General features: G+C 39.3%; 1 protein-coding gene across 1 annotated transcript in view; it reads left to right on the top strand.

Annotated features, from left to right (window-relative positions):
• Nucleotides 1–13,865, top strand: part of LOC134802475 (cytoplasmic FMR1-interacting protein) — a 99,317-nt gene that overhangs the window by 59,123 nt on the left and 26,329 nt on the right. Inside the window, exons 7-13 of the mRNA XM_063775153.1 lie at nt 3,359–3,463; nt 4,555–4,640; nt 5,363–5,483; nt 6,037–6,228; nt 7,034–7,155; nt 9,021–9,113; nt 9,187–9,317. Of these exons, the coding sequence (XP_063631223.1) occupies nt 3,359–3,463; nt 4,555–4,640; nt 5,363–5,483; nt 6,037–6,228; nt 7,034–7,155; nt 9,021–9,113; nt 9,187–9,317 (850 nt within the window). The remainder of the gene's footprint in view (nt 1–3,358; nt 3,464–4,554; nt 4,641–5,362; nt 5,484–6,036; nt 6,229–7,033; nt 7,156–9,020; nt 9,114–9,186; nt 9,318–13,865) is intronic.

Below are 13,865 nucleotides of genomic sequence, written 5' to 3'. Positions count from 1 at the left end.
AGCCGAATATTCTGCTCGACCCAAGTTGGTAAGCGCAGTGTAGTGCACATCTATCAAAGCATCATTCGACCCATACCTTGACTTGAGAGCCTCTACGGCAATGGCATAATTGTGATTAGTTATACTGATGCCTGCTACAGCTTCCATTGCCTTGCCCTCCAGACTACTTAACAAATAATTAAGTTTATCAGCCTCGGCCATGGGCTGGTTGTCTATATTGGACACAAACCGGTCCCAAAATTCCGACCACCGTAGCTGATCCCCGTCAAACTTAGGTAGTTGCAGTTTTGGAAGTTTGATATTCATTTGTCGTTCCGTTGTTGTTGTTGTATCATGCGAATCAGCTACAACTGTCATGGATGTCTCTATATTCACGATTAAATCCTCCGCCTGCAGTTGCAGATCCATTGCATTTTCAACAATGGTAAAAACAGGGTTTGACGAAGTAGTCGTGTAATGACGAATTTCATTCTGCAATTTGTTAATCAGGTTTTTTAAATGACCTATTGTATTTGATGCGCTTTCGATTATGAGATTGCCGGCATCGTTCGACTGTATGTTTTCAATGTAAATTTTCAGTTTGTTCTTTCGCATTTCGACCATATTAGCTAATATGTCTTCCATCGTGAATAGGTCTAATATTATCCCTATCACCCCGAAATCGACTCGCAAAACACTAATGGATAACTCTGATTAAAAGTTTCTCTTAAAAATACTACCAGACAGCAAATTTTTTCACTTTGACACTTGACAACCGAAAAAGCGGCAAATCGAGGTAGTTCCATAGTAGTGTTGTCACGCCGAGATGACATAATACCGATTTTGACTATTCATTCAATTTGTAAAACCAAGAGTTTACTCAACAAATATTTATCGTTTACATATTTTTGCAAACTAAACCCAGATTAAAACTTGTAAATACTAACCTTTGTATTAATATTACAGTGAATATTACCTAAAACATTATATTAGTTTCAAGTATCGCTCACTTCAATCGAATCGATTAAAATCGATTACTTGGGAACGCACTAGAACCATAGACATTCGGATGAAACGAATGAATGGTGAATTTTGTTAAAATAATTTCATTTAAGTGCACTTTACACGATGTTCTACTAAAATTAAACCTACCTTAAGCCTTACATACACCTGTTCTATCTTTTTCAATTATTTGCAGTTGGAATTTTTTCCAAACTTTCAAGAAATTATCCTTTTACTATTGAACTGTGTGCCTTTCAGTTCTCCCCATTTAGAGACTGACAATCACTCAGTATAATCCTTTTATGATCTAAAATAGTACAATATCAAAAACACAAACTCACATATTTTCCTTAATACTAAAATAAATGGTACTCAGACTAATTTCTTTATTATTATACACTAATATATAACATAGTTGCAACAAAGAATCATGATGAATAAAATAAATAATCACAATATCTGCTTCAATGAAGAACCAGGATGTCAGTATCCAGCGGTTCAATTTTTATTCGAGTGAATTTTGATAAAAAAAATAAGCCTTGCTTAACTGGCTCATTTATTTCATATCCCAGCATCTCCACCAAAATGTCGTCCCTCCTCTACAATATATGTATGAAATACTAATTGCTGGGTTCACATATACATATGGACGGCATGAATATATATAATTTACACATTTATATCATTAGAATGGAAAGATGAGTCGACCAACTTTATTCCACTCTACTCAATTGTGTGAATACTGATAAAATGAGGTCTTGCCTCTCTCATGTGGCTATGCCACTCACATACATGAATCAGTTTTACCTGGTGCCCTTCCATGTCCTTTAGCTCTGTGTGGTAGCTAATCCACATTCACTGCATGAGGAATTCTCATGCTGCTAAATGGCTATGCACCTCAAGTTGGGCATCGGTCGACTTGCTCCGGTCTAGACAGGGGCAGATCCCTGGTGACTCTTATCAGATTTGCACATTAGTCACTTAGCCGGACGGGGGGGCTATGCCCCCCCGGAGACCTCCACCTTCCCCATAGTCTCGCCACGGTTGCTCCAACTTAGTCGACCGTGCCCGTGTGTTTCCGGACACACCTCAAATGCATGTCCAATTTCCTTGACTACCAAGTGTGCTGTGCACTGCAAGATTGGACTACTACTAACGGAAAGAACGATATGCTATAACCGTCTCCTCATCTTTCCATCTTATGATGCATGTTTAGGTCGACATAACAATATGGCAAAGCAAACACTCACCTGATGTGTTTCTGATGGGGCCTTGGGCCTCCTAGAAGCTCAAGGCTCCTAACTTTCTTACTACCACGATCTCTGCTCACAACTTTTGCCTCGTGTTCGTGACACTACTTTCCCGCCATCTTTTTCATCGTACCAACAAGCAAAAGTTAGTCAAAACGAATGGTGTTACCACACAACAAAATATAGATTGACAGTACTAATGTTGATACATACCGACTTTTACATGGCGAATCGCGCAGTGCGCGACATTGCTAGCCTGCCCTATTTAATAAAGTTGGAATGTATAAACATCACGTTAAAGATAAATATAACGATAGTTTATTAAATATTCAAGTAGGCATATTACAATGCGCTTATGAACGTCAAATAAAGCTACACTAAGCTACAGTTAACGATACTAAAACTTGCTAAAACACCATGTCATCAGTTACGCCCGATGTCGTAGCTGTTATAGGTACTATTTATCATATTTCGCTGAACCACGCTTGGTATTGCGATAAGGCTAATAGGCTAAATTTACTGCTTCGGCAGGGAATTTACTGTTTGAGTGTTGCTAGTTGTTAATTATGTGCATATTTTACTGCCATTATTTTATATTTACACTAGAGTTAGACCAAGATAAGTCTGCAACGATTTTGATAGCACACGCAGTGCAAATCAAGTGCAAGTGTTATTTTAAACGTCAAACTTTTATGAAATTATTACGTATTAAATGACACTTGCACTGCGTGTGCTATCAAAATCTTTGCAGAATTCTCTTGGTCTAACTCTATTGTTATTGTTTGTGGTTTTTATTTTTTTTTACCGATAAAAAAAGGAGGCGATTTTCAATTCATCGGAACATTTTTTACTCATAGACTATTTAGATCGATTTCGAAAATTTATTTTTAAAACCTTCTAGTTGGTCCCATTTTCATCAAGTTTTTTGGGAAAAAAAGTCTCGACCAAACAGTCTCGTTCGCTAAATTTATTGGGTATATAGGAAATTTCATAGTGAGAGCTGAGTGACGTTGATCAATCCGGCAACTCTGGTTGGTGCAACCGGCCCTTACTATTACCCCACCCTTTGGAGGTTTTTATATACTTAAATTGTATAGAATAGTTACATTAACTGATGTTCTTTCCAGGTGATGGGCTTCGGGCTGTTCCTGATGGACTCGGACGGCTGCAACATTAACCGCCTGGACCAGAAGAAAAAGATCCGCCTCGACAGGATCGACAGGATCTTCAAGGTAAATATTTAATTAAGCCCCACGGTAAGCTCAAGAATGCTTGTGTTGTGGTTACTCAGATAACGATATATATATATGTAATATACAAATACTTAATTACATAGGCAACAACCATGACCCAGGAACCCAAACAAATATCTGTGTCATCGCACAAATAAATGTCCTTACCGGGATTCGAACCTGGGACCATGGGCTTCATAGATTTTAAAAACTGTTTACAGCTTTACAATAGGGTAATTGACTGACAAGTCAAAACAGCTTATTTTTTGGAACAGTCAAAACAATTAGTCACTATTAGACCTCAAATTTCGTCTGTCATCGCATCCGGGATGGTGTTTCTCAACCCTCATGCGGAGCGGCAGCTGACATCCATGAGAGTTCACTATATATCATCCTTAACCACTTTGCTTTGATGCTATTGGTCGTGGAAATCTGTTCCTGTTCCGTGGTCTATATGGAGTTTACACGGAACATGAGACGTTACGATTTGTGTTTGACCCAAGTACTCTTTTGCAATGGAAACATTATTGATTGCAATTGGGAGTATTACTGCAATGTTCTGCCGATGCCGCCAGAGCGCAGCACTAGCACCCATTGTAAACCATAGAGTAAACATACTGTGCCTTAAACTGCTTTATGACAAGTTTACACAGACAAAGAAATTTGACATTGATACCATGGTATAATAATATACTCCGCCTGGTACTCCATTCCCGTCTTTTCTAGGTCACCTAACTGACACGGACCTACGTCATCATGCGACAGCGCTATATGATAATATGCGATAGCGCTATATATAGCGGCCATGTTGTTGTGACGTAGGCCCGTGTCACTCTGGGAATGGAAGACCATGTTTTATTAGACTATGATTGATACATCAAGGCGGTTTGTTTACACACAATATAGGGAAACACGAAAATCGAATCTCAGCTATCTGCCTCTTTATCGCTGGAAAATGCAAGAGAGAATTTCGACTCTCTTGTTTGCGGTAGACTCAGATTGTGAGTAATTGTGGTAGTGGCGCCCCCTACGCAGAGTTTCGCGTAATATTCCCTATTGGTATCTTATTTTTAGTATTTTTGTTTGTACAGAACTTGGAAGTGGTCCCTCTGTTCGGCGATATGCAAATCGCGCCGTTTAACTACATCAAGCGATCTAAACACTACGACCCGAGCAAGTAAGTCAGGATTATATTATCCATATCCCTTAAAACCCATGACACCCCAGGCAGGCGTGGCTCACTCCGCGATTTCGTCGCTTTGCTACAGGTAACTAAAAGTATATCCGTTCCACACCAATTTTGGTGGCTAGCCATAAGCCGCGCGTGCCGCTGTCGCCACCTAGCGGCCATATCTGTCCTGATCGTAACAGACGCGTTTTGTGAGAGTGAGTCTTCTGTACCTAGTACTGTTATTTATTTTGTGCCCCAGGTATCACTGGGGCGACATGGTGGAGGCGGATCTGCGCGAACTTCCGAGTCAACAATACCTAGGGTTGTTGACACATGCTGAATTGTATGACTAAATCATTGAATTGTATGACTAAATCTAGTTAAATAGATAGAAAATGAGCAATTTATCAATACCTACTGATTGGCTACTACGTACTGTATTTTGTATTTAAGTACCTTTTGAATACATCAAACTAGTTTTTATGTTGCTGGATTCGTCGATCTATGAACTTAAAACGGCCGTTTTAACTTTGGACGCATAGATTGACGTATCCAGCAACATAAAAACTAGTTTAATGTATTCAAAAGGCACTTACATACAAAATACAGTACGTAGTGGCCCCCTTTTTTAAATACGTTAAATTTAAATAATCACGATTATTTAATAGTGGCGCTAGTGTGCACGCTTGATGGGCTCTTAAGCTAAAACTTAACTATGTGTTTGTCAGGTGGCCGCTATCTTCGAGCCCTAACCCGCCGTCTCCGCAGGCCGACCTGATGGTCCACCTGCCCCAGATCCGCGAGGAACACCAGAACTACATCTCCGAGCTGGCCCGCTACAGCAATGAAGTGAGTTTTAAGTTATAGGCCCACCTTACTCGTGCTTTACTCAGACGGTTGAAATAACGATATGGTTGAATACTGTGTGGTCAGTGGGGGAGACACTTCGGGCAAACTCGGCTCCTTTCGGCTCAGCATTACTCCGAGCAATTATTAGGGTTGACTCAACCAAAGACACTCAACTCAACGTCAACTTGACGTCCCTTTGTGTTATCGACCACAGATAAGATAATTACTTGAACTTTGACAACCCTAAATAGCCAAAAGGGATAGTGCCATAAGTTAGAAAAGGATATCACGATTCGACCCTGAATCGCTGTCAAACTTCGGTTTTGTAGGAAGTGTCCTTTCTGTACGGTAGTACATGTATTACTTATTCTCAGGTGTGGTTGAAAATTTGACTGCGTCTTAATCTAGATTTATTATATTTGAGCCCGCTGACAGACGGACGAACGGACGGTCATACGGACGGATAGGTTAAGCTTAAAAATAAGGTTTCCTATTTTCACTTTTTGGGTGTCTTAGTTCACATGTAAATTGTACGAACTGTTACTTTCCTCAGGTGACAACAACGTTCAAAGAGGCGGGATCAGACGCCGAAAACAAGACAGTGACCGAGCTCTGCCTGCGCGGCCTGCAACTCCTCTCGTCCTGGTGTTCGGTCCTCACCGAGCTGTGCTCGTGGAAGCTCCTCCATCCTACCGATCACGCCAGTAACCCGCGCTGCCCACCTGACGCCGAGGAGTACGAACGGGTGAGTTAAAAAAACGTTTTTTCTCAAAAATGGACGGCAAAGTCGACTTTGCCGTTTAAAAAATAGGTTGCGAAGCGCGTAGTTTATGGTCAATCAAAAATTAAAAAGTTAAAAACATTGCAGTCTCGATTTTGGGACTGCAATGTTGCATACAAATTCCATTATTTGTCGAGTTCCAAACTTTTTAAAAGTTGAAATGGCCATATCAAATGAAGGCATAGGCCCATTAAACAGCCAAACAGATGATTAGTACCGCGACTATTTAGCTGTCTCAAATAGGTTGGCGTATTTTCGGCAGAAAAATACACTTCTATTTTTTTATTAAAAAAATAAATGGGCGGCAAAGCTAATTTTTTCAATTGTTTCTACTTTTTTCTGTGAAAATATATACGTAAGAAAGTTGCTTTTGTAAAATATTTCTATGATATTTATATTTCTTGCACCATTTTTGAGAAAAGCACTATATATGACTCGGCTGGAAGGCTACTTGCTGGCTTCGGATTCAATTAAACGGACTCCCAAGGTCGTCCGTTTAAAACGAATCCTCAGCCTGCAAGTAGCTACTTCCGAGCCTCGACAATAATGTACTATTACCGCATACTACACAGAGGCCGGCTCCGACGCCGAAAAAAGGCAGTATCCGAGCTCTGCCTGCGTGGCCTGCAACTACTATCATCCTGGTGCTCAGTCCTCACCGAGCTATGCTCGTGGAAGTTACTCCATCCTACAGATCATGCCAGTAACCCGCGCTGTCCGCCCGATACCGAGGAGTATGAACGCGATTGTATTGATGTTCTATCCACAGGCGACCCGGTACAACTACACCTCTGAAGAGAAGTTCGCCATGATCGAAGTGATCGCCATGATCAAGGGCCTGCAGGTGCTCATGGCGAGGATGGAGACTGTGTTCGCTGATGCGGCCAGGCGGTGAGTGATAATTACAATACAATACTCTTTATTGCACACCTCACATACTCGTAGTTTACAATAAATGTACAGTAGCATAAACGAAAGACAATAGAGGTAACAACAGGCGGTCTATATATAGCCGGGATATATAGGGTAATTCGCCAGTAACTGGCCACCCCAAACCAAAAATGAATTCTATTCACCTATAAATAGGATTCATTTTAGTATAAGGTGGACAGTTATTGAAAGCTGGCCAGTTATTGAAACCTTATATTAAAATGAATTCTGTTTATAGGTGAATAGAATTCATTCTTAGTTTAGGGTGGCCAGTTTCTATAAGTGGCTAGTTACTGGCGGATTACCCTAGTATGAATTTTCTCAAATGATTTTTACACCTAAGATCCTAATCTGTTAAACAAAAGCCATTGTTTCTTTTGTGCGAGCGGTGGGCTCCCGTATTAGCCACGTGGCAAAGCAACAATGTCCTTTAAAAACCGGGCAAGTGCGAGTCGGACTCGCGCACGAAGGGTTCCGTACCATAGTGCAAATCACTGAAAAAAAAAACGGTCACCCATCCAATTACTGACCGCGCCCGACGTTGCTTAACTTCGGTCAAAAATCACGTTTGTTGTATGGGAGCCCCACTTAAATCTTTATTTTATTCTGTTTTTAGTATTTGTTGTTATAGCGGCAACAGAAATACATCATCTGTGAAAATTTCAACTGTCTAGCTATCACGGTTCGTGAGATACAGCCTGGTGACAGACAGACGGACGGACGGACGGACGGACAGCGGAGTTTTACCCTTTGGGTACGGAACCCTAAAAAGCAACTGTATCGTGGTGGTTTTAAGGTTCAAGTCTATGTATATCTAACATGTTTTGGCAATGTAGGACGATCGACCACCTCAATGTAGGCGAGCGCTCATATCATTACATAGATTTGAACCTTAAAACCACCACGATACAGTTGCTTTTTAAATGACATTGTTGCTTTGCCACGTGCCTAATAAGGTAGCCCACCGCTCGCACAAAAGAATGCACAATGGCTTTTGTTTAATAGGCATATTTAATTAAACAAACGGGTCTACCGCGATATAATTTCATTGATATTCCGTTGACATTTTTGATTTTCCGTTGACATTTGCTGGGACGTCAGTCTTTCCGTGACCACAGCTGGTGCAACTCAGCTGAAACGTCGGAATTTAAGGTAAAAACAATGAAATTATATCGCGGTAGACCCGTTTGTGTAATTAAATATGTGTACAAAACGCGAGAGTTTAAAGTGTTATAGGATGTTAGGCGTAAAAATCATTTGAGAAAACTCATACTTTACGTAATGGGGTAGCCGTCGTTCATTACAGAGGGTGCTTTTGCGATGCGTTTGTAAGAACAGTGACCGGTTGTATTGAATTGATGTTGAAAACTAGTGATGTGCCGATGAGAACGTTCTCGTTTCTGAGAATTACTTCCGAAGAAATTTCCGGAAAATTTGCCACTTTCTCGAGAACGTTAGCATAAATAAGTTATGAACAATTTTTTTTTTGTAATGGAATGACATATTTTGTTAAGTTTATACCTTTTGCCTCAAATAACTTGTTTCGGCAATTTTGTGTTGTTTTTACTCCTGGTTTTTTATCAGTTAGTATTATTTTTATATTGCCATGAATGGTGCCAAGTATTTGCTGTTAAGCGTCCATGGTGTTTGTTTTATCTCCTACACTAAGCAATTAAACAAAATAATTCACCGCTTTTGCGACGAAAGGGTTAACCGAGAAATTTCCGAGAACGTTTCCGATAGATTTCTTTTGATCTCGGAAAAATTTCGAGAACGGCACATCGCCATTGAAAACTCTAACTAATATAGAATTGATGTTGTTACAGATCCATATATGCTGAGCTACAAGACTTCGTGCAACTGGTTCTACGTGAACCACTCAGGAAAGCTATCAAGAACAAGAAAGACCTTATTCGGAGGTACAGGATTAAAATTAACTTTTTTTGGATTCTACTTAATATGTACGCCGTTTTAACTTAATCTCTCTTTCAGTATAATAGTGTCTGTGCGAGAGACCTGCGGGGACTGGGCCCGCGGCTGTGAGCCCCAACAGGACCCGGCGCTGCGGGGGAAGAAGGACTCCGAGGCTGGCTTCACCATCAAAGTGCCCAGAAGGAACGTCGGTACGATATTGTATTCACTCTCTCTTTCAGTATAATAGTGTCAGAGAGAGACCTGGCCCCGTAGACAACATGCCAATCGCTAACGCTCCGTAGCGAACGAAACGCAACTGTCACTGTCACACTAATATGGAAGAGTGATAGAGAGACACAAAGCGATTCGATGGCGAAGCGCAAGTGATCGGCACCTTGGCTAGGCCGCTCGACACTCAAGACAGTTGAGATTTTCACAGATGATGTATCTCTGTTGCAGCTATAACAACAAATACTAAAAAGTACGGAACCCTCGGCGGGCGAGTCAGATTCGCACTTGTCCGGTTAAGGGGCCGGTATATGACGTTTTCGATTTAGACCTCACTTTGTAACCATAATTTGTTCAATAAATGTTTGATAATTGCATTAAATTACACGTAAATTTATTCACGAAGAAACCGTGTACCGACTCTTCATACCATTATATTTTTAATTTGCTGTTATTCTCTACAAATCGACACTAAAAGTATCAAAAAATCAAAATATGGAGTTCCGTTTGAGACAGAAGCAAAACAATTTTGTCTTTGACAGTAATTGAATTATTGTATGATTTTGGAAGCTAGATAATTCAGCTACCAATTTATTATCGATTTATATTTTTACTCACAAAGACAACACAGAAATTCAATCTCAAATGTAAACTTTCGAACAATTTCCATACATTGACGACATCACTCAAAATTCTTCTTCAAGTCAGATGCCCGTTGGGGCTACACCGGAGCACACGTGTACTTCTTCAAATGAAAATGACAGCTTGATTTTCTTGCTTTTGACAATTATATTGACATTAAATCATATACGCACACGAGAAAGCATACCAGTAGATAAAATGTATTTCAAAAAATAGGGTACATAAATATCAGCTCGCGTCTCATTTAAATTTCATTTGCTGTTATTTACGGGTCATTATTGTTGAAAACCGCAGTAAACTATATTAAAACAATACGATTACAGTCGAATTTAAGTATTATGTTCCTTCAAAACTCGCTTAAAATGAAAAAAGTTTAAAGACTCATCTTTACTGATTGGGATCAATTTTTATTATGCTGGTATCATTTTGCGTCATTTTAAAAACGTATTTGACTTCTGTATGTCAATGAATTTTGATGACAACTGTAATCGTGTATTATATTATAGAACTTTTATATTAAAATATTGCCTATTAACAGGAAGAGTTATGTAATTCGTATAAGTAATACCTGAAAGTCTTGTACCTAGATCTGTAATACCATGGATTGCGACGAATAAATTATTATGATTATGCCGTTCGTTCCGTCTATATGTATAATGCGTGTACGTGCTGTTCTCTGAAAATCTTCAAGAAAAAATAACGGCTAGACCAGCACTAAGTACTAGCAAGTTTTTGCGGCTTTGGAGACCGAGATGAAGCTTACAGGCCAATAGCGTTGTGGCCTGGTTATTGTTATGTATACCTATGTATCGAATGTTTTATAAATTTACTATAAAAAGCAATGTTTTATTTCGATTAGGTCTACATTTTGTGCATATTGCATATCTGAAGTATTTTCGTACTAAACTTGAAACTTTCGTTGTAACTAAATAAAATAATTATTCCAAATGTACAGTCACCTGCAATTTATGTTACACAACGAAGGCCGCAAAAATATCTGACATGATCTTATTTGTAGAACCATAAGAGCATGTCACATATTTTTGCGGCCTTCGAAGAGTAGGTACCGTCATTACTCATTACCACCAACTTTGCCCGCTTTTTTTTTTAAAACACGAATTTCTCAAAAAAAATCACATCATATGACTTTTTTTTGCTCAGCACGTCCATTGTGATCAAACGCATCAGTTTATGTGAAGAAACCATTTTTTTATCGTGTTTTTACCCATTTTTTTGCGTTTTAGAGGGCGGGCAAATAATAAAATATCCGGGGTTTTCGCCAACATTGCCCACGTCAATTTGGTATTCAAATACAGCTCGTATGATGATGATGTCTAAGGATCACTTAAAGGTTTTGGGCAATCCTACCATTCCCTGTTAATAACTTAGCGATAAGTGTAAAAACTTTTAAATAAATTTGCTGGGCAATTTTGCCTACCCGTTTTTGCCCATTTCCAAATAAGGCTCGCCTAAGCATTTTACAAAGGCTAGGGTTGTCACTTTTGAGAAAATCTGTTACAATAGTTTAATGGCCAAAAATATGATTTTTGTTGTGTTTTCATTCGGGATAATACATAACGGTATAAAACATCTAAATAAAGGATAATAAGACAAATTAAATACAGTATATATTTATAAACTTATTTTAGTGTACAAACATAACCTTCTTTTGCTTGCGAAGTTGGGTAAATTAGATGAAAGTGACAACCCTAATCCGTTTTTGGTAATGGCCAAAAATATGATTTTTGTTGTGTTTTCATTCGTTAACGGGATAAAACATCTAAATAAAGGATAAAAAGACAAATTAAATACAGTATATATTTATAAACTTATTTTAGTGTACAAACATAACCTTCTTTTACTTGCGAAGTTGGGTAAATTAGATGAAAGTGACAACCCTAATCCGTTTTTGGTGGTGGGCAATGTTGGTATGGATGCCAAATTACCGGATTACTTTGCCCACCGCTATAACTTTTGTGTATTTAGGCCTTTTTAGTTTAAATCTCAATAGACATAATCTATGCTTCATGTGTTATAACTAGTGTCCGACCGAAGGTTCGGTTTCGGTTTCGGCCAGTTTCGGCCAAAAAATCATGTTGCGGCTGTAGTTTCGGTTTCGGCCAAAAAACGGCCGAACCTTTCGGCCGGGCCGAAACTTACGAAATGGTACTTCGGACAAAGACCAAAATTTCGGGAATAAGTAGGACAACAATATTAATACATACCTACATATACTGATTCATGTATAGGTACAGAAATTAATTGGTTTATTATAAAACACAATTCCACTAATGAGAGCGCCACTGGACGGTCGACGCAGTCTTAAGAGGCTGTCAATATCTATAACGCGCACACTGTCTAATTGTATCGGAGTAAATGAGATAGCACTGTCGCACGTAGCCGTTGGCCGAGTATCAGCTCGACACGAGTCGAACGATGTCTTTTTCGCTCTTATTCACTCATTTTTCTATCTACCTCTAATGGCAAATTTTAAGCGAGGCTACGCTCAACTAGTGCCGCAAAGTTGATTTTCTCAATAGTTAATATTTTGCGAAGCTGAACAGCTGACTATTGATTAAAACGAAGAAAAAACCCTTAAAAGTGTCCCCAGTACAGTTTTTCATACGAATGCTCGACCTTAGCCTCACTTTTTACCTCAATTTACCATTGGTTTGTGTTCCACATGTCCTCTACTTCAGCTTAGCCTTTGGGTCGCTGCGCCATGCTCGGCCTGCGGTCTCGCTTTTTAATACAATGGACATTGGTTGGAGTCTGTGCTTAACTACTTATCCTGAAGCCTGAAGCACGGCTTTGACTTTGCATGAAAGTTCGCCTCACTGGGGCACTTCGGACTTTTAGGCCCAGGGCTATAACCGCGAAAATCGAAGTTTGCAAATTGCGGGCATTTTTCTCTGTCACTCTAATTACGCCTTCATTGGAGTAAAAGAGAAAGATCCCCGCAATTTGCAAATTTCGGTTTTCGCGGTAGCCCCTCAGGTGAAGATCGGTACCCGGCCTTGCGATATTGTTAACAAAAAATTTCGCGCTCGCTGCGCTCGCGTTTTTGGTTGGTTTTTTGGTTGACCCTGTATCTACATGTTAGCTTGACTGGTGAATGAATAGAGTTAGACCAAGAAAATTTTGCAATGATTTTGATAGCATACGCAGTGCTACTAGTTGCTAGTGCATATGTTATTTATACGTCATAATTTCATGGAAGTTTTGACGTTTAAATTAACACTTGCACTGCATGTGTTATCAAAATCGTTGCAGAATTATCTTGGTCTAACTCTAGTAATTTTCTTAAAAAACTGCTTAAGTAACATCAATTTCAAGGACATTGGGTGTTGACAGCCCCATAATATGTGTGTAAAAGCGGTTTTATGAGATTTTTTCTACGATTTTAACAAGTCTACAAAAGTTTCGGTTTCGGTTTCGGTTTCGGCCGAAACTAGAGCCAAAGCCGAACATTCGGTTTCGGTTTCGGCAAAAAAACATGTTTCGGTCGGACACTAGTTATAACTGAAACCCGGAAATATTTGTCAAAGGGTTCTCAATTTTTTCTACTTGCATTCATTATTTATCAATTTTTTGCCCGCCGAAATATACCCTATATTAGACAACACGCTCAAAATTCCCAAGTCAAGTTATGCACAAGTTTGGCATATACTTTGTCAGAAATATAACCAATTTTCTACTAAAAACAACGAATTTGTTTAAAATTGTCGTTTTGGGCAAAGTTTCCCTGGAGGCAAAGTTGGCGTTAATGACGTAACATATTATTGCAGGTGACTGTACATAAATGTTTCGGTGATTTTGAGATTATTTTCCAGGTTAGTTTACTAACAATCAAGTTATGCAGATACCGATTTCGTGAACGTATAAGT

Source organism: Cydia splendana, chromosome 24 (assembly GCF_910591565.1).
Source record: "Cydia splendana chromosome 24, ilCydSple1.2, whole genome shotgun sequence".
NCBI lineage: Eukaryota > Metazoa > Arthropoda > Insecta > Lepidoptera > Tortricidae > Cydia > Cydia splendana.
The sequence above is the reverse complement of the archived record's forward strand: the minus strand, read 5'-3'. Positions and strand labels throughout refer to the sequence as shown.